This window comes from Nematolebias whitei, chromosome 17, assembly GCF_014905685.2.
Source record: "Nematolebias whitei isolate Nwh7 chromosome 17, NemWhi1, whole genome shotgun sequence".
NCBI classification, from domain to species: Eukaryota; Metazoa; Chordata; class Actinopteri; order Cyprinodontiformes; family Rivulidae; genus Nematolebias; species Nematolebias whitei.
The window spans coordinates 34,477,701-34,497,524 of NC_056514.1; the positions used below are offsets into that span (position 1 = coordinate 34,477,701).

Consider the following 19,824-nt stretch of genomic DNA (forward strand, 5'->3'; position numbering starts at 1 on the left):
CACAATAGTAGAAAAAGTTGTTTGGCAGAGACAATTTGGTGTTTTTCACTGGCACAACTCAACTAAACTCTGCTGCTCAACTCATAAATACATTTTCCTAATAAACGTAGCACCATTTAAGACAAATAAGCTTTCCATAATTATCAGTAAAACCCAATTTCCTTACTTTTTGTGCTAATATATATATATACTGTATATATGAAGGCATTGCTTGGTGTCTCTGGAAAAAAATAGCAGATACACATGCAAAACAATATATGGATGACTTCACGTTCTTCAGTACAACCAAACGAACACAAAAACAAACAGAAATACCATAAAACATAACACTGTTCTTTTGTCTTGAAGCATCAAACATTCAGATGCTGTGTTTCTCAGGAGCCGCGTGTTTTGGCACTATTGTGAGCAAAATGTAGATTTTTATTTTAGGTTAAGAAGGACACACGTCCTGCAGCTCTAAGTCATGAAAATGACATAAATTCAAGCTGTGATGTGTCAGGAAAAGTGTAACATTGTTTCATGGCTCCCAATAAATAAAGGCACTGTTTGAGCTTGTACAACACTGTGGTGTGGAAAAAGGCAAAGGCAACGTTGTGAAAGTTCAACCTTCCATCTGTTAGTATCTGGAGCTTTTAACATTTTTTTTAAAAGCCCAGAAATGTTGACATTTTAAATTCCAGTTTGTTATTTGTTCTTACTAAACGTCAAAAGGTTCTACAATGACATTTTCCTGAATAATGCCCTTTTCTTTTTTTTTAGCAGTTGAAAGATGTCAAGAACAGAATTGAACCCACTGATACTTAAAAAAAAATTGCAAATCTTAAACAAAATGGCACTTTTTACCTTACGTGAAATCGTGCTAACGCGTGAACCCCAGTTTAAATGTTACGCTGCTAAAATAGAAGCACTCAGGAAAGAAAAGACGCTGGCTGAGGAGGGAAAAATACTTAAAAAAATGTCAACACATCTACAGTTTAGTGTTTATGAAGGGCTTTTGTGCTGATAAGTACCACCGGTATCAGTAAAGTTATTAATAGAGTCGTTATTATTGCATCGCAGAGGCAGTTTGACGCAGCCAGGGATCAGTTTAAAGGGCCTGCACCAGTTCGGGGGCCCACCCCCCAGTAAAGTCATGCAGCTGTGGCAGATCGTAATTTCAAGAAAAGATTCTTAGACTAATTTTGGGTGTTTAAAAAGGAAGGCACGTTTGGTAAAGTTGGGTGGGGTCCTGAGGATTATTCCCAAGATGGCTGTCGTCTGGTTGGCTGGTTATGAGGCAGCCGGCTTGTTCCCAATGTTCTGGTCTCGTGTTGGCAGAGCCGTGGGCCAATGAGCACGCCAGCAGGCAGAGATGGGTGGGTCATCAGTGGGCGGAAAGGTCAGAAGGTCAAGGAGGAGGAGGGAGGGGTTCATGGGTTAGTTGCCGTGGCAGCTAGAGTTAGACAGACAGACGAGGAAAGGAAACAAAAAGGGTAGATAAAAGGGGGACATAAAAAGAAAAAAAAAGATAGAAGAGAGATTAGTGTCAGCTAGTGGCGTCGGGATGACAACAAGGCAGATCTAGTGCAGTCGCACAGCATGAGGGTCGTTACGCAAGGGCTGCACAACACCTTCATGAGCGCCGCATGACCATTCACAAGGACTCGCATCAACCAGGGCGTTGACAAGAGGAATGGCCGGTTAGCAATGCTCACATGCGCTCATGAAGGTATCCAGAGGCGCTCCTCCTGTTGTGAGACTGCTGCTATAGTGATGCTACTCATGCTAGCTGGGCTACGTCTCGCACAGACAAGACAGCGAAACCATGGACGGACAGGGAGACGGCATGGTTTCATGTGAGAAGGTGACCTTTATGTCCAAAGAAAAGCGTCCAAGCCTCAGAGGGACTTTCACTTCCTGACAAGTGGAGCTATAGCTTAGAGCAGCAGGCGTAAGATCTTGATGATTAAAAGATTATTGATTATGGTTTGATTGACTGGCTATGTAGTATTAGAGTAGCACCTAAAACGACTACAGTAAGCACAGAGGCGCCGTAAGAGACAGTAATGAGAGGTTAAAAGATGGTGATTTTAGAGCAACTTGAGAAACAGTTTAACAGACAAACTAACTACAAGAATTTTGAGGCTTTGGTTCGCTTTAGAGACTTGTTTCAATACTCATCTTTATTGCCTTTTAGTGTTTTTTTTTTTGTCCTTTGTGTACAAAGAGAGCACCGCTGCTCACACACACATATTTTGCAGCTAGCTAGTCCATTTCTATTGCATATAACGGTCTCGACGCTGTGAATCGAGAAGGTTATCTCACCTTAAATACACAGAGCAAAAACACTGCCTTCATTGCCACCTTGGCAGCGGCTAAAACAGTAGTAGCTACACACTTTGAATAAACATAGAGACACTTCATCTATAAAAAGCATATCGTAAAACAAAAATAAAAATTTACAAACTAAGAACAAAACACTATAAGTATTTTCAAGCGATCTTATTCCATAAGCTTCATATACGAACTTAAATCCTTAAAATCTCTATATACAAATTTATTTTGCAGCTAAATACATGGTAACAGCACCACTCTGGCTAGGAAATAAATGAAAGATGTAAACAGTCCCAATGATAAAGTCCAGTGGGCAACTGATAAGACCACAAACAACAGTATTTCATACAAAAGAGCTTGTAACACAGACTTCAGTAGTTACCACACGCTGTGTTTTAGTAGCAAAACCTAAAGATCACGATCAATTGGAGGATCTTTAGAAATTCTTAGATCTTATTTTAAAGGAAGTGGGCACAACACAGGATTTAATTCATTACATATGCTGTATATATATATACATATATATAAATATATATATGTATATATATATATATATAATCAGTGGAAATCTAGTGGAATGAAGTTGAGCATAAATAAAACTTTCCACAGTGATCATGAAGTAGTACTGAGGAGGAGAGTTTCCGAGGGACGACTCAGGAGTCACAAGGACCGAGTCACATGAACGGAGCAGTCCATTCTAACTGAGAGAGGGTCCCGGCCCTGCGAGGCGTCCACTTTAAGTCAAGAGGCGAACAAAAACCAAATCATTCCTAACGTGGTCCCCAAATTTCCTCTTATTCCCCTGCAACAAAATCTCTTTCACATTTCACGCTGAAGCTGCAGCCCTTTTTCGCCTGACTCTTATTTCTTTTTCTTTTTTTAAGCATGCCGTATTACAGTAAACTGACATTGGTCCATTGGTCTGCATGCACACACACTAACACACACATATACACATAAAGTGGCTGGTGAGCTAACTAACCTCTGTCTGTGGTCACTACCCTTTGGTAAGGATGGATTCGCTTGTCGTGGCGTCGTACCTTAGCGGTCATGGCACCTGCTAACAACCGTTGATATTTCCAAAACAAAACACAGAAGGTTACTTGTCAGAAAGACATCAGACAGTCCACCCATGGCACCAACATCAGTGAAACTGGGAATTTACCAAGTGTTCAAGGCTGCGGGTGATAAAAATAAAACATCTTGCCTCTAAGAGACTGATTTTGTTGTTGTTTCGTGGTCGTCTTTTCTCTTTTTCTCTAGAGATTATTAATCCAAACTGCTCATTTCCAACTACGCTTCACTAACAGAATCAACATCAGCTGTAAGCAAAATCACTTTTTCTTTTTAGCTCTGTGATCAAAATAAGCTTTTATCATGTGTTAAATAGCAGCGCTAAAACGTCTAAGGGCTCACTAGAACATGTTAACAATTACAAGCGGAAGCTGAATTATTAAAAAAAAAAAAAGGTAAGTAGTTTTCACACCACAATGCTAGTCTGCTAATACAAAGAGGAAATTAACAGAAATGGACACTTGACTACTGTCGGGTAATCTGTCATCCTAAAGTATGAGCAAACTGAGTGTTTGCTCAGAGGAACAACTGTGTGTGCGTGTGGGAGTAAACGGGGAGGAAGAGATCTGAAAGCCAGTCCATGTGTGTGCTAGGAAGAGTTGCTATCACTTAGCCTTTGGTTGGGAATGCCATACCTGCGAAAACACAGGGAGAAGGGACTGTTAGCCCAGCAATGAGCTTCAGCATGTATTTGTGGATGAAGAGGATGTATTACAAGAGCTGGATATGACCTCCAACCTGCAGCAGAGGTCAACGAACTATGAACCCTGTCATCGAACCAAGACAGCGACGAAAGAAATCTGATTCTGGCTGCTTAAAGAGGTGAAAACTGCCTCTAGCTTTGCCAGTCACTCTTTAAATACAGAGCTAATTGTGTGACTGCTCATTTGTTGTTGTTTTTTTACAATGTACCATATTTTTCACTGTATAAATCGTGTTTTTTTGCATAATTTGCATGCACGGCGACTTATACGCCAAAACGACGTATTTATGGATTTTTTTCCCATATTTATAAACCAATTTCTGGCTGAGATATGACCGTTTTCATTCATTCTGACTGAAAATATTGAACACTACCATTTTCAGCCACTACATGGCACTCGAGTTGTAAGGCATGCCGTTGTATCATGTAATAGGTAAAAGTGGCTATTAATGACACAATCAGCTTGCCATATTCTGACACCGTTGTCTGGAGCAACTGAATCAGCTTCATTTTGCTGCGCCGCCGCGGTGAAATGAAGCTGATTTGACCATTGAAGTGCATTTATCAAGTAAAAGTTCAACTGAGACACACCTTTACTATAAAGTCGAGCTAACAAATAATTATTTTAGTTGGTTATCTTGTTAAATTTCGAATGAATGGACAGCGAGTCGCCCTCTGCGCGTTCACGTTTCTGCGTATCGGCTTTTAAAAATGCAGCTGATTTGACCGTCAAGGTGCATTTATTAAGGAAAAGTTCAACTGAGACACAACTTTGCTGTAATTTCGAGCAAACAAATAATTGTTTTCAAGTGTTAATCTTGTTAAATTCTTGTTAAAGTCCTCCCGTGCACACTCCCGCAGCCGCTATTTGGCAGACAATTGATTTTTGGCACAACACCGGCCCACATTTCCAGGTTGTCAGCGGTGACGCATAATAGATGTGACATATACAGCGAAGCGACTTATTTATGTTTTTTTCCATTTTATTAGACATATATGGACTGAAGGGACTTATAGGGTGGTGCGACGTGTACGGCGGAAAATACGGTAATTACTTCTGGGTACTTTGTGCTTTTTTTAGCTATTCACACATCAACAAGTTCAGCTCATGAGGCTATGACTTTGGGTTTCTGAAACTTTTAAACATTTCAAAAATATTTATCTTCTACTTCTAGCCAGCCTATCATTTCTTTTAGCTAGCCTGTAGGCTACTTTTAGATTCTAGCTAGCCTTTTGATACTTTTATCTTAGCTTTTGTTGCTTTTAGCTTACTTTTTGTTATCTTTATCTTTTAGCTTTTGCTGATTTTAGCTAGCATTTTCTTACTTTTAGCTCATATTTTTAACAGCTATAACTTTGTTACTCGAAGCTTTTAGCTAGCCTTTTACAACTGTTTTACTCCTTTTAGCTAGTGCTGTTTCGTTTAGCTTTAATAACTCGGTTTAAGCTTCTTCAGCAAACTGAAGCGGTCATTCAGCTGCTTTTTCACAGAACTGCAATTTCTCTAGTTGTAAGTTAAATCTGTGTGTGCTTGTACGTGACTTTTATTTTTCTTACAAGTCCACAGTGTCACAATGGCCAGTTGTTTCCAATAAAATAAATAATTCATAAAAGAAAATTGAAGGGCCTTAAACTTAAAAAAAATTGGTGCTTAATCTCCCTTATGTTCAGATTATAAACTACGCGGTTTCATCTTATTAGAGGTTTCCAAAGTTGGTTTTGTTTTAAGATCCAACTGGGGTCATAAAATGTCAAATGAGAGGTACTGAGATGATCTACAGAAATAAAACAACATTTAAAAATATGTTTGCTAACATTTATTTTCAATATAACTGTCACAAGTGATTAAAAACCATAGATATTAATGATTAAAGTTGATCAAAAGTTTGTTGCATATTAATTATGCTCTTGTTTAATTGGTTTACGTTTATACTTTAACCATCAAGGTCACAAGTTTTTTGCCAGTTTGCAGGAGCTAAAAAATCTGGGAAGCGTGAAGATGCTGGAACTGGAGGAGCTTTAAAAAACTGAAAATTCACAAAAGAAAAACACCGAAACAGAAAAACAGGAAAGATAATGTACACGTTTTGTTAAAATACTGAGTTCGGTAAGAAGCTGAATTCAATATTTGCCGCCAGTTTCTGGTAATCTGCTCTGATGGAGTCAAGTATCCAGTTCCCGTAATACATCCATTGACCATGAATGAGAGTGATAAACTGCTGATTGCCATGTACCTAATACTCCAGTTGAGTCGATCGGGTATTCCAATATGGAGGGAGTGAGCGTGTAGGGATACTCGTAAGGCGTGTAGATGATTCCGGACTCGGGACCCTGCTGCACCAGAGCCGGATGCGGGTTAGCTCCTGGCATGAGGGCGGAGCTCTGGATCTGACGGATCAGAGGCATGATGGTGGGCGTGGAAACGGGGGCGGGGTTTCGCAGGGTTTGGGGCAGGACGGGTGTCGGGCCTGTGATGATCCGAGGCGCCTGAGGCGTCCCTAGAGGGAAGGCAGCGGTGGCTGTACAGACATACAATAATGCAAGTGTGCACACACCCACACCAGCGCACATACAATAGACAGGGAAGAAGAGGAGAGAACAAACAGTCTATTTAACCGGAGGAACAGAGGCATTGTTCATATATACAGTGGAGTCCTGTACCAAGACCCCTCCCTTGTCACCCACTAACCCTCCTCTGCATCTTAACTCTGAAGTCATGCTTACGTGTCTTGACATTGGCATCTCTGTAGGTCCCATTGAGAATGGCAAGCTCCATCAGCTGCATTTTCTTCAGGTTGTCCTCCCCCTCGGCCTACGACGGCACATGGAAACAGAACAGCACAATCAGCTAACCGAGAGATGACTGTCGTTCCTGAGCAGAAGAATAAACTTGTGTCCAACTACGAACAAAATGTTAAATTATACAGCATGCCGACGCTTATCACAAACCAATTTTAATACTTTCCCAAGAAAACACGCAAACATGAAAAGCCTGGCATTCTTTGAAGGAATGTATGTCGCCATGGTTTTAAAATAAAATCAGAACTAAGATCTTATTGTAAAAAGGAACAGATTTATAACCGTTTAGTCAAACTTTGTAAATGTGTTACTGTGAGATCTCCCAAGATGTGTTTGCACTCAGGATGTGTCGACTCTGAACTACTACACCAAGACTAGCTCAGTACCTGTAAAACTGATGAAGTTAGAGACATTTTTATTGCGTGGGCTAAAGTTGATTAGCTGTCCATCTTGAATTTGGTTGACTCCAATAGTTAATAAGATGTAGACATATAATTAACGATAATTTTCCAAGTTTCACTAAAATCTCAACGATTCATGATATTTAGCTAAAACTACAAACAAGTGCACACATACAAAAACTTGTAAAAACATTATTGCTGCTTTGCAATAAAGAAAAAATAAATAAGCTGAGATTCTGCTTGAAGAACACCCCTTAACGTATGAAGTGGATATGACCAGGCCTTGAGTACAGACGCCCGCCCCGCCACACAAGACATATTCGGTGTCAAACACGCTAGCGTCGTAGCTCCAGTTACAGCCTGGTGAAAAGCTTGACTGATTTACATTTGGAGAGAAAGGTCAGCTGGGTTAAACTAACATATGACTGATTTTACCTGCCACACATGCAGATACACACACACAAACATGGATTAACAGGTGCTTAGCTACTGGCTGCTTATAGACACTTATCACATCCATGGACAGCTGATTGTTGTAACAGTACCCCTCCTCCGCCGGCCTTTTCAGCTTCTATCAACTGCTGCAAACAGTTCAGAGACTTAAAATGAAAGTAGGTTCGTGATTTTGAAATGTGCGCTTTTGTTCTTGAGTCAAACGGGACATAATGCAGAATGTGCGTCCTGATCTGACGGTTGATCTGATTTGCCATCACTGGTGAATCCACAATATGAATGTGTGCTTGTAGGGGGGCGGTAGGTGGGCCTGAGAATCTGAGAAATGTTCCAAAGTGCAAACGAAATGTTCTCTTGTGGGGACAAAACAAAAAAAACGTAGGGAGCAGAAGGAATACTGTAGCCGGTAGATGGGAACGAAGTGAGTTGTGAACGAGTGAAAGGAGTGATGGAGTGGGGAGAAGGAGTGAACAGACTCTCCATTCATTCCCTCAGCCTTTCAAACAACCCAGAGCTACCATGGCAACCCCTTTATGCGTGTTCCCTAATTACCCTAACCCTTTACACATACTCTCTCATACACACAAGTTTGCACAAAAAAAGACACACATAGACTTTTTAGGCTCGACAATCCCCTTCCCCCTTCCATGCATACCAACACAGTGAACTCTTATCCCGTCACACAGTTTTCCAGCAATATCACCAATAAAAGTGGACGCTGACTATTTCTGGTACTCACAGCGGGCACGAGAAGTTTCTTGACCTCATTGATGGCTCGCTGGAGTTTGATCTTGGCACGGTTGTGTGTGTCCTCCACTGTGATCAGGACGTGGAGGTCCTCGCTGAGGTGCTCCCAGTTGGGCTTCCCTCGGTTCATCTCCTCCTGAAACGCACAGACGTTTATAAAACAAAAAGCTCGGTTTGAATGCGCCGCACAGACTCGGCGTGTAGCTGCAGACCGGCAACAGGATTTCACATTTCGTCTTTGCTTGGCTCGGTTTTTGGATCGCACACAAATGAACGCACTCACAAGGCTCAAGGTTGTCTAATGCAGCTTTGGAGGCGTATCAGACTCATGAAACAACCATGTTGTTCCTCGGTGGTTACACAAGATTGGTGTTGCGTTTTAGCAAAAGTTCAGGACTCTCATTATTTGTGTATTATCTCTCCAAATCCCTTTGGCTCTTCATCTCATATCACGCCATCAAACCTTTTAAACCAAACAACGTTAACTCACAGGCAGCTAGTACGAAGAAATGTTTAAGTGCATCGATAATAAGTAACAGACAAATATTTAACTCTGTTGCTAACTGTATTTGAAGGTCTTCTTAATTGTTATTAATATAACAAAATAGGTTCACATGTTCCAAATAGTTAGAATTGCTTTCCTTCATTTTTGTCTGTTTCAGATAACTGTAACATATTGTTCCTAAAGGTCAAAAATTAAAGTATATTTTAGCTTGGCAGGTATTTAAGTTATATATTTTTAGCTGAACTGACTTCAGTTTGTCCGTTTGTTGTTTAATTTGTCGATCACTCAATTAAGCCTAAAATGAAATAAGAAAATTTGCTGAAAGAAGTGAATTTTTACGTTGTTAAGGATGTTGTGGTTCCCAGATTACTTTTCCACTAGAAATCAGTCATGTTAAAGATTCTCACTGAATTTGTTTAATCATAGCTGTGATGATGTAGACATTAATTTATTTCAGTAGTTATAAAAGAAAACGAACAACTTGACCACTAACTGATGAGTAATTTTGACTTAGTCATATTTTAGTAGGGAAAACTGCGAAAAAGAGCTCCAAAGTTTGCTGCAATGACTAGGCCTGTCACGATAACAAATTTTGCTGGGCGATTAATTGTCTCAGAAATTATTGCGATAAACGATAATATTGTTTGAAATTTGACAATATTTAGTCATTATTGTCAAATTTAAGAAGAAATGTTGGTTAATTTGTTTTGAGTGTAGTACCGTTTTTGACCACTAGATGGCAGTATGAGACTGTTTGAACTGAAGGATGGATAGTGAGGGATCGAGCAGCGTGTCTCTTTAAGAAAAATGGGAGGGAGGCCCCTTGACGTGACATGGGCTGTCTCTCCTTCCTTCTTTTCGGTTTTCAAATGGCGGACGCTCGGTGTGGTTTGAGCGCTTTAGCATAGCATTTGTCACACAAAGCTTTTAATAAAAATCAGTAAACAAGTTCTCAGCTTCTTTTTGTAGAGAAAAACTTTTTATACGAAGGCACGGGTTTCAACCGTGAATTTTGGAGCTTCGGAAAGACGGAGGTTTTTCTCTGAGGTCGGCCTGTTAGCTTAGCTCGTAGCTTAACTTCTTAGCTTAGCTGCTTTTAACGATCCAAAAACGCGATTTTGGATCGTAACAACGGATTTAAAAGAGAAAAGAGAAAGGGAGGGGTCAGTGAAGGCACCGGAGTTGAGCCTTTTGTCATCCAGTGTCTTCAGTAGAAAGAGAGACACGAACAAACGATAAAGCCGATAAATGAAAATGAGGTTGATAATTTTCATTTATCATGCGATTAATTGATTTGTTTATTGCGACAGGCCTAGCAAGGACTTAATATAAATTATATAAAAGCTGATTTCAGTATCATAAATATGACTTGGAGTGGGGGAGTGGTGGCGCAGAGGTTAGAAGGTGGGCCTGTGATCGGAAAGTCGCAGGTTCAACTCTCGGTACCGTCAACGTCAAAATGTGGGTGGAAAAGGTGAAGCACCCACACCTGCCTCCACCTCCACTCTGGGCCCCCGAGCAAGGCCCTCAACCCCCACCATCTGCTTCCTAAACAGGTCTCTCTTGAAAACGAGTTCTCGTGACTGTTGTGATTGGAACTAGTTTATATCAAAGTAACTATGTCTGAATATTCATTATATGTATTTACCTCTAGGAAATCAACAAGATGAAACTAATAAAATGTCACAATTCTACTTTTTCATGAACGTTTCATAGAGTTGATATCACGTGTGTCATGAGTGCTATCCATTGATTATCTGTTTAACAAATAATCATCAGCCAATAATAAAACCTTGACAGCTCTAGTTCATATCTAATCACGTGTTTGGTAATTTTACTACAGGTGGTTACAGTGAACCCAGAACACACAGAGATCGGACCCTAAGCTAAATTTAAAGGGGGTCAAACCCACATTTGGTCACTTTTAATAGGCGTGGGGTGTGATTTTCAAATTCAAAGTCTAGTTAAAATGAGCAAATTAGAAAAATTTACAAGACCAACATGATCCTTCTTTTATTTTTCTTTTGTGCTGGCCCCCGGTAATGATACACCAAGTAGTTTTCTAAAGGTGCTTTACAAGTCAGGGTGCTTTTTTCTACACAAAACCAACAATGCACCCTCTTAATGAAAATAGAACAAAACACAAATATGTGCTCTACCGTTTGTTTCTGCAACCGTAGTTTATTTTGAAATGATTATGAAGTGGAAACTATGGTCATGGGTGAGCTTAGCTTAGCCCATGGAATCCCCCTCCAGGTTGATCCACTGGACCAGTGAAAATAAAGGACTGTAAAGACCACTGGCTAGCAGATCTAGTAGCGGCACACATCTCTGTACCTGAAGCCTTTAATTCATTTGAGTTTTTCATCTGCGGGACTCAGGGTGAATAAACTTTATTTCACCGCAAGTCCCAAGCATGTGGACTCAATTTGAAGTGAAAACGTAAGACAGACAACAAAGTTCATGCTCATTAATCCAGGTATGAATCCAACAATGTTCAGTCTGCTCATCTGGACGGTTTCTTTTGTTGCTGAGACGTTTCATCCTTCATCCAACAGACTTCTAGAGTCTGAGGAGCACCAAACCAAACTGAACCCCACAAACAGCTCACTCACAGAGTGTAAAAACTGTTAGACTTAGAACAACTTGTTGGATTTATACCTGAATTAATGCACATGAACTTTGGTGTTTTGAACCACTTTGGCATGGTTGCCTTTAGAGGAGTTGATCTTATCACCAGCAAACTGTTTTTTTTCATTCTTGGAGTGAGCTGATTGTGGGATACAGTTTGGTTTGGTGGGCTCCTCGGCCTGAAGAAGTCCTTCGGATGGAGGACGAAACGTCTCAGCAACAAAAGAAACCGTCCAGATGGCTTGACTAAACATTGTTGGGTGAGACAGACAACAGTTTTAAATTATAAAGCAGGAGGATTAAAGTTTGTTAAGATCATCTGCTTTCAAATTGTTTGTTTTGCTGTATTAATTAGCTCGGCGTGAGTCGAGGATGCAGCACGAATGGCTCCACGTTGGTCTTATTTTTGTAGCGGTGGCTGATTTCAATAGAATGGGACTGTTGGGTAACCAACTTCTTTTGTTCAAAGAAAAATTGAACAAAAAATAAATAAATTTAAATAGCAGTTTTGCCTAAAATGTTCACCCTTATTTTTAACCCACAGCAAAATAATAATTATCGGTACATTTCTACAGAGGTACAGTATATAGGCAAAATTAATCAACTTTAAAGTCATCGTCAAGCATATCTGGTTAATATGAATAGAGTTGTTGGACTTATATTAACAAACTGGAAAAGAGGAGGTGATAACTGCAGTAACGTGAAGGAGGGTACAAGTTTGCAAAGCTGGACCTGCACAGGGCTCTGACAATCGCTTTTTGAAAACCCAAGTGTTTATATTTACATTCAAAGCAGGGAAGCAACCTTTGGAACACAAATGGTCACTCAAGACAGATGTGGAGACACATTCCAGTGCCAGGTGTGAACCCATGAACTCATGGCTGCTTGTGACCAGACCACTAAAGATGCACGTTAAAGTCAGGTATGACGTCCGAAAATCACAAACTCGTCCCAGATTTAATGTTTCAACTTTTACAAACATTATAGAAGGATTATGCAAATAACTTATTCTTTAAACTGTTTTGTGTTGTTATGCCAAGTTAAGTAAACTCACCCTTTAAATTTCGCTCAACCCTTAGCTTACATAAAAATAGGATTCTCTTTAACAGATTTCATAAATTTAGAGACCATAATGTGTTTGTGGGATTGTTTTGTTTGTTTGTTTTTACCCATCATAACTGCTTGATATCACAGAATGTGTAATAAAAATTGTAGCCACAGTTAAACCAGCACGTTACGAGTCTTGTAACAGTGTGGCGTTCGCGCAAATCGTTTCCTCTGAGGCTGTTTTGTCAAGTGAGATGTATCATTCTGAAGAACGCTGAAAGTCAACATCTTTTTTCTCTTCTGCCCCAGTTGCCTCCCACTGTGTGTCTGTTTTCCTTCCTCTTGGACTCTGTGTGTTTCTCTGTCTCCCTCTGAGGGGCGTGCGGGGTAGGGAATGTTCTGGAGAAAGAGAGAGAGAGAGGATGGTGTGTGTGGAGATGGGGGGGTGGAGGAATGCTGGACTTGCTCCACCTGCCGTTTGGAAAGCTTGAGCTGACTCCATCCAACAGCAGACACAAGGGGAGAGGAAGGGAGGACAGATGGACTGAACGCCAGGACAGGAAAGAAAACCTCCACACCAAAAAGTCATTGTGCGAGGAGGGCGGGTAAATAAACACAACTTAAAAAATAGAGACCGTATTTTTTGGACTATAAGGCTCACTGTCAATTTTTGAGAAAATTAAAGGATTTTAAGTGCGGCTTATAGTCCGAAAAGCACGGTTCTTGTATAAAGAGGGAGAACGTCCTGGCAAATCAATCTTAAAATCACAATTATCTCAGCAATTTTCAATCGAGCTTTTATTTTAGTTTTGTTTGATCTATTTCTGATCGTCCTGACATTGGTAACCTTGAACCCTCATCCAAATGTCAAGTGGCTGTGAAGCTCCGAAACATCCACCCTTCATCTCACAACACTCATAAATATAGATTCCAGTCAACCACCAGCTGATTTTAATTACCTTGTTTCGTTTATTTAGTGCTTTGTAAAAACCTCCATATCGTTCGCTTTAACCTCAGTCTGCTGAGTATTTTCCAAGAAGTTAATCAACAGCACATACTGAGAGTTTTCAGACATGTAGGCCTACACCCTTGCTTAATTTAATACACAAATATCTGCAAAAATTCACTTAGGCCCACTTCTTTCTCTACCGCTCATGTGACTCAGGTTGTGTTTTATTCATTTTTTTATTACCAGCTCTGATAAGACTCAATAGGTTGAGATCGGTTCCATCTTGTCCCAGGATTTGTTTATGTTATAGGTGTCTTGGGGTTTTTACAAATGGCTTCAGTCGTTTGTCCTTTTAACACTTAATTGTTTTTATTTTTTTTATAAACAAAACCTTTAAGTTAATGTACCATATTTTTCGGCCTATAAGTTGCAGTTTATTGCATTATTTGCATACTTTGTGACTTATACGCCAAAGCGACATATTTATGGATATTTTCCCATATTTATAAACCAATTTTTGGCTGAGATATGACCAATTTCATTCGTTCTGAATGAAACTATTGAACACTACCATTTTCAGCCACTAGATGGCACTTGAGCAGTATGGCATGCCATTGAATCATGTAATAGGAAAAAGTGGATATTAATGGCACAATCGGCTTGCCATAGCTGATACTGTCGTCTGCCTGGAGCAACCGAATTAGCTGCATTTCGCTGCGCTGCCCCGGTGAAATGCAGCTGATTTGATCGTCAAAGTGCATTTTTTAAGTAAAAGTTCAATTGAGACACACCTTTACTATAAAGTCGAGCTAACAAATAATCGTTTTTAGGTGGTTATCTTGTTAAATTTTGAAGAAATGGACTGAGTCGCCCTCTGTGCGTTCATGTTTCTGCGTATCGGCTTTTGAAAATGCAGCTGATTTGACCATTAAAGTGCATTTATTAAGCAAAAGTTCAACTGAGACACACCTTTATTATAAAGTCGAGCAAACAAATAAATATTTTTAGGTGGTTATCTTGTTAAATTTCGAAGAAAAGCACAGAGGCTCGTCCCTCTGAGCATTCCTACTTCCGCGTATCGGCTTTTGAAAAACAGCTGATTTGACCGTCAAAGTGCATTTATTAAGCAAAAGTTAGACTGAGACACACCTTTGCTATAATTTCAAGCAAACAAATAATTGTTTTTAAGTGCTAATCTTGTTAAATTGTTGTTAAAGTCCTCCCGTGCATGCTCCCGTGGCCGCCATTTGGCAGCCCATCGACTTTTGGCACAACACCGGCCCATATTTCCAGGTTGTCAGTGGTGACGTGTAACAAACGCGACGCATCAGTGCTGACGCATAATAGATGCGATGTATACGGCGAAGCGACATATTTATGTTTATTTCCACTTTATTAGACATATTTGGACTGATGCAACTTATAGTGTGGTGCAACGTGTACGGTGGAACATATGGTAAGTTGAACAATGAAAAACTTACCAATAAGGAGGAGTAAACCTTAAGTGTCGCTTGTGTTTTTAAACATTTGTACCTTTTTCTTATCTCTCATGGAGCCCTTTCCTCGCACCATAATTTTGCAGCCGGTCTCTGCCTCAAGCTGTTTGGCCGTCAGTCCACGTGGGCCCAGGATCCTTCCTACAAAGTTGAACTACACGAAAAACAAACAAACAAAAAAAAACCATACAATTAACAGAAATAAGCTAACTGGCACGAAGACCGACGAGACATCGCAGGCTGCAAGACTTAACAATGTGTGTTTGTGAGTGCGACTTTGAGGTTTGTGGATGCGCGAATGGTTTGAAGAGACAAAAATAGCTCATTATTTGGGGAGCTGGCTTGTGTTGGTGGCATGACAGAACACTGCCGTTCTCTTAACCTTATCTGTCACGACCACTGAGTGATTAACTAGACAGCTGCCCCTCCGTGTGTGTGTGTGTTGCCTTTTGCCGCTATTCCTCCACTGAAATCTGTCTGAATCTGATGTTTACTTCAGTAACAGTTGCGACACATTCCGACCTCTACGACGACCCTCAGCTCCCACCAGCAGAACACACACACAAATCCAGACCTGCGCTCTAAATTTAACCTTGATCTCAACTGTTTTCCAATGCCCTCCTGTGTGTGTCCTGTTAGCCTGCCGTCATGTGAGTCAGGACAGCCCGTCATTGTAGTGGGTGATTGGAGAGCTGATGCATGGAGAAAATCATGTGAGGCTCAGGCTCATGCTGAAGTGTTCGGCTGCTGTGCACTTATGGAGGGGGGAAACGTGAACTTTTAAAAGCTTTGATAAATATTTACGGTGCAAACTTGGCGCTGAAATGACGCCAGAAACATTTGTTTGAGTAAAGAAATCTAAAATAGCTTAATTATCACTTATGTAGTTGTTTATCTTCTTGGAGCTGCTGATCCTGGCTCATTATTGACCCGTCTTAACTCCAGATTACATCACTGGGTGTGAGCACAGATGATCTCAGAATGAAATCAGCTTTTAGATAAAAACGCAAAACGTCCCCATGATTTAGAGCCACGTTGACTCTGGTAGGCTTTCTGTAAATAAGGAGCAGATAAAGCGACAACAGGGTAAGGTAAACAGAGACACCTCTGGAAAAAAGGTCAAAGGTCTTTAGTTTTGTCAACTCACATCAGGGTACTCTTTGACAGGCACGTAGAGCTTCTCCTGCAGCTGAGCCACGGGACCAACGGCTTCGGGAAGCTCCTCCATGTCCCGCCCGTTGAACATGCCGCCGTTCAGGGTGTCGTTGTACATGTCTTTGCGCACCCGGCCGATTTCTTTAAGACAGTAGGGGGAAAAAGTGTCAAGAGGTTTCACATTTCTTTCATCAGACTGTTTGTTTCTAAGATGAGTCAGTGTCACCAGCATTAAAGGAAGCTCCGAGTGTGACAGCTGACGGAGAGACGCGCAAAAAGACAAGAATTCTGCACCACGACGCAGAATCTAACTGCTGAACGCTTTGCAATCAAACCTCCTGTTTGTCCAACAGCCTTCACCCTCTGTTTCTATCTCTTTAACCCCAACGTGCAGGTCATTCCCCTTTTAATCTGCAAATAATGTGAAAAAACCATGCATGTTAGAGGCAGTCAGTAAAAGCTGCCATTTGTTCACAAGAAAACGGCTTTAGAAACAAGTGGCGACTGATTATGTTTAGTTTCAATATTAATCAGTCTGCTACTTCTCTTTTTTTACTTGTCGCCACAAACATGGTATTTTCCTGGTTAAATAAAAGGTTAATAAATAAAACATTGGCACATATTGTCCCAAAGATTTTGTAGAAATGTGCCAGTGTGTTGTTGGGTTCAGCTATCTGTCCAAAACATAAAGAAAATCCGTGCAGAATTGTGTAAAACTTTTAAAAAGGGGCTAAAAGGCAACCTCACATTGTTCACCCTTTTTACCATTAATCAATTATTTCTGAACTTTTGCAGCTTAGAAATAAGTCTACTACAGGTTAATACTTTAAATGTGGATAGCTAATAAACTTTTTTTTTTTTATTATTAGGGTGAGCTTCCTAAATAGTCAAATTTGTGGCTCAGCTTTTGGTACAGAAGCACAGAGACTTATTTTTATCTGTCTGCGCGTTTGTTTACGGTCGTCTCAATGACCAATGGTTGTCTACGATACCTTTGTAATGACACTCCAGTGCAATAATAACTGACTACAGCACCAGACCAACTCATGCACACAGACCCCCGTTTGAAATCACACACACACACACACATACCAACACACTCACGACAGAATAACTGCCTTGGGGCACAAATATCATCTGACCTAAGCGGGCTGACAGGCATGTCTCCCTCCTCTCCGAGCGTTAAGCCTGACCATAATAACTACAGTATCACACTATAATTACAGCCACAGCTAAAGTGACAAGGGTGATCCTCTAATAACCTATTCTGACCCATTGCTCGCAAAAAACGGCCATTACAGCGCACACAAACAACCAAATCTGCACAGCAAGCAGGGCCTTTGGTCACACTTGAGTTCAAAGTAGCCGGAGGAAAACAAGAAGTGAAAGAAGAACTAGAGAGTTGGCCGAAGGAGCAAAAAAAAAAACAGATACAGAGGAGGAGCAGTGGCTTTATCTTAACACTTCAACCTTTCATAGGATTAAATATAGACCAGACAAGAGTTGAAACAAACATGACAACACCTTGTATAAACTTTTCTCTTTTTTTTTTAAATAATGGTTTTGAGATCTTACTGCACAGCCTTTTGTGCCACCCCAACAACCGGGAGACGCATGATCACAACCGTCTACGCAGGCGTGAGGCTATTTGTTGGGACGTGGAGGTCGTCCGGAGTAACTTTATGCTGCGTCACGAGACTTGTCAGAGCACAAAGTCAGTCCCACCGCGATCCTGATGTGCAACAACAGTAGCAACAACAGGCCTTGTAGCAACTCAAGAATGGCATTCAAACACGTGTGACGTTTAAAACAGAAGAAACCTGCTTTAATGCAGTGCCTTATGTGTGTGTGTGCAATTTATGCAACTTGTACCAACATCTGGGCTGTGTTGATGATGTGAGGCAGCTTCAAATCAAATATTTTACACATTTCACATGATCGTTCCTGCACAGGGATGGGCTGCAGCATAAGCCTGTTCATTAGGTCACTGGGAAAGACTAACAACTGTCTGTTTGTTCCCATCACCAACTACCCCTGTGTGTGTTTGGATAAGGGTGCTCTGCTGTTCCCCTCTCTGCAAATCCTAAATCTGACTTAAGACAATAAATGCATCCCCTTCACACAGTTGTACAGAGCTGAAGGATTTGCAGTCAGAATTGTGTGAATGTTTTGGGTGAAAACATCCAGGAGGGCCTAAATGTGCTCATTTATCACTGGGATTAGATCAGTGTTTGGGGGACAACTCTGCTGTCACGTTTCCGAGGCTCTGCAGAGGAATCCTGCCCTCACAGAGGTCCTGCAGAAACTTATAACGAAGCTCGTCGTGCGTTAATATTTAAAATAAACTTGTTTTAACAGTAGTTTTAGGAGTGGCAGATAAAGCAGAGTTACCTTCATCCAGCAGCCGCTCCAGATGCGTGAAGATGCCGCTGAAGTTGGGCAGGGAGCTCATCACCTTCCGGTCGTTCATTAGCTGCATTAGATAGTCCGGGTTGGACTTGGGTCTCTCCTTCACCTCTGTCTCCCCAACCATGGCTCAAGCGACCCACCTAATAGGAAGACTTAAATCCCGCCACCCCCCTCTTTATAAAAATAACATAAAAAGAAGAAGAAGAAAAAAGGATGAGTCCGGGGTCCACCCGCCGCGACCCGCTCACCGCCTCTCAAGCTAGCGGTTCAAGTGTCCTCTCAGCTCCGGGGGGCTGGTTCTTCCGTTAGTGACCCCCCCCAAGGTTCATCAAACGTGCCCCGCCGCCCCTCTGCTCCGCTCTCCACAGTTTGGAAAAGTTCGCGGCACTTGTTTGACACTTCAGCCGAGTCCGCCGGACTCCTACAAGCCCACCGTGAGCTCACGTCCTCCGCTCGTGGCCGCGCGGCGTGTCGGTATTCGGCTGCGGGGACCGAGGCTCCCTGTCATATGATTACTGTACGGAGTGGACTGTCGCGAGCGCGCCGCGCGTAGCCGTTATCAGCGAGACGCGGGGAGGAGGGGGCTCGTGCGCCCTCACAGCCCCCGCCCCAAGCCTCTTTTTCTGTCGCGCGCACACGCACGCCGACACCCTACACTCGTTTTTTTAGGTCGTAACAATAAAAACAGGCATGCGACGCGGAGGTATGTACACCTGTTCACAGCAAGGGACCGTGTAGTTTTTAAAACGGAGGTGCGTTCAGGTACACAACTTCAACTTTTAGAACTTCCATAAACAAACACATCAGTTTTAATTACGCACAGCGCTTGTCTGAGTGTTCAGTGGCTGCTGAAATTTGATGAAGACTAAGCTAAAGCTGAGGTGTTAAACCCACAAGAAGCAGAACACTAGCTAAAAGTTAAATAGAGCAAAAGAATAGTAACAAAAAAGCAAACAGCAAAATGATAGCTGAATGGTAAATGTAGTAAATATGATACCGAAAGGTAACAAAAGGCTAGCTAGGTTAGTTATAAGCCAAACTTAGCAAAATGCTTGGTAGAAGATAAAACTAGCAAAAGGCTAGCTAAAATATGAAATATCTATAAACTAAAGTAACAAAAGGCTAGTAAAATGTTAGATATA

General features: G+C 41.3%; 1 protein-coding gene across 4 annotated transcripts; it reads right to left on the bottom strand.

Moving 5' to 3' along the window:
* Positions 1-556: 556 nt before the first annotated feature.
* On the bottom strand, positions 557-19,210 carry qki2 (QKI, KH domain containing, RNA binding 2). Of its 4 annotated transcripts, none has more exons than XM_037691528.1 (9): positions 18,665-19,210; positions 16,266-16,414; positions 15,156-15,272; positions 8,483-8,626; positions 6,815-6,902; positions 6,325-6,609; positions 4,023-4,046; positions 3,296-3,370; positions 557-1,432 (listed from the first exon to the last, which is right to left on the bottom strand). In XM_037691528.1, exons 1-9 carry the CDS (start codon positions 18,804-18,806, stop codon positions 1,410-1,412), a joined length of 1,047 nt encoding a protein of 348 aa, XP_037547456.1. In that variant the 5' UTR covers positions 18,807-19,210; the 3' UTR covers positions 557-1,409. The 4 variants fall into 4 exon arrangements, with proteins under 4 accessions (XP_037547456.1, XP_037547455.1, XP_037547458.1 ...); XM_037691527.1 differs by having other exon boundaries at positions 3,296-3,373; XM_037691530.1 differs by lacking the exon at positions 4,023-4,046 and having other exon boundaries at positions 3,296-3,373.
* Between the last annotated feature and the right edge of the window lie 614 nt (positions 19,211-19,824).

Coding starts and splice junctions, on each gene's coding strand:
- qki2 (XM_037691527.1), bottom strand. CDS start 18,806: ATGGTTGGGGAGACAGAGGTGAAGGAGAGACCCAAGTCCAACCCGGAC. Junction 6,610..6,814: donor AGATGCCAATGTCAAGACAC/GTAAGCATGACT, acceptor ATGTCTGTACAG/CCACCGCTGCCTTCCCTCTA. Junction 1,433..3,295: donor GGTAGTGACCACAGACAGAG/GTTAGTTAGCTC, acceptor GTCTAACTCTAG/CTGCCACGGCAACTAACCCA.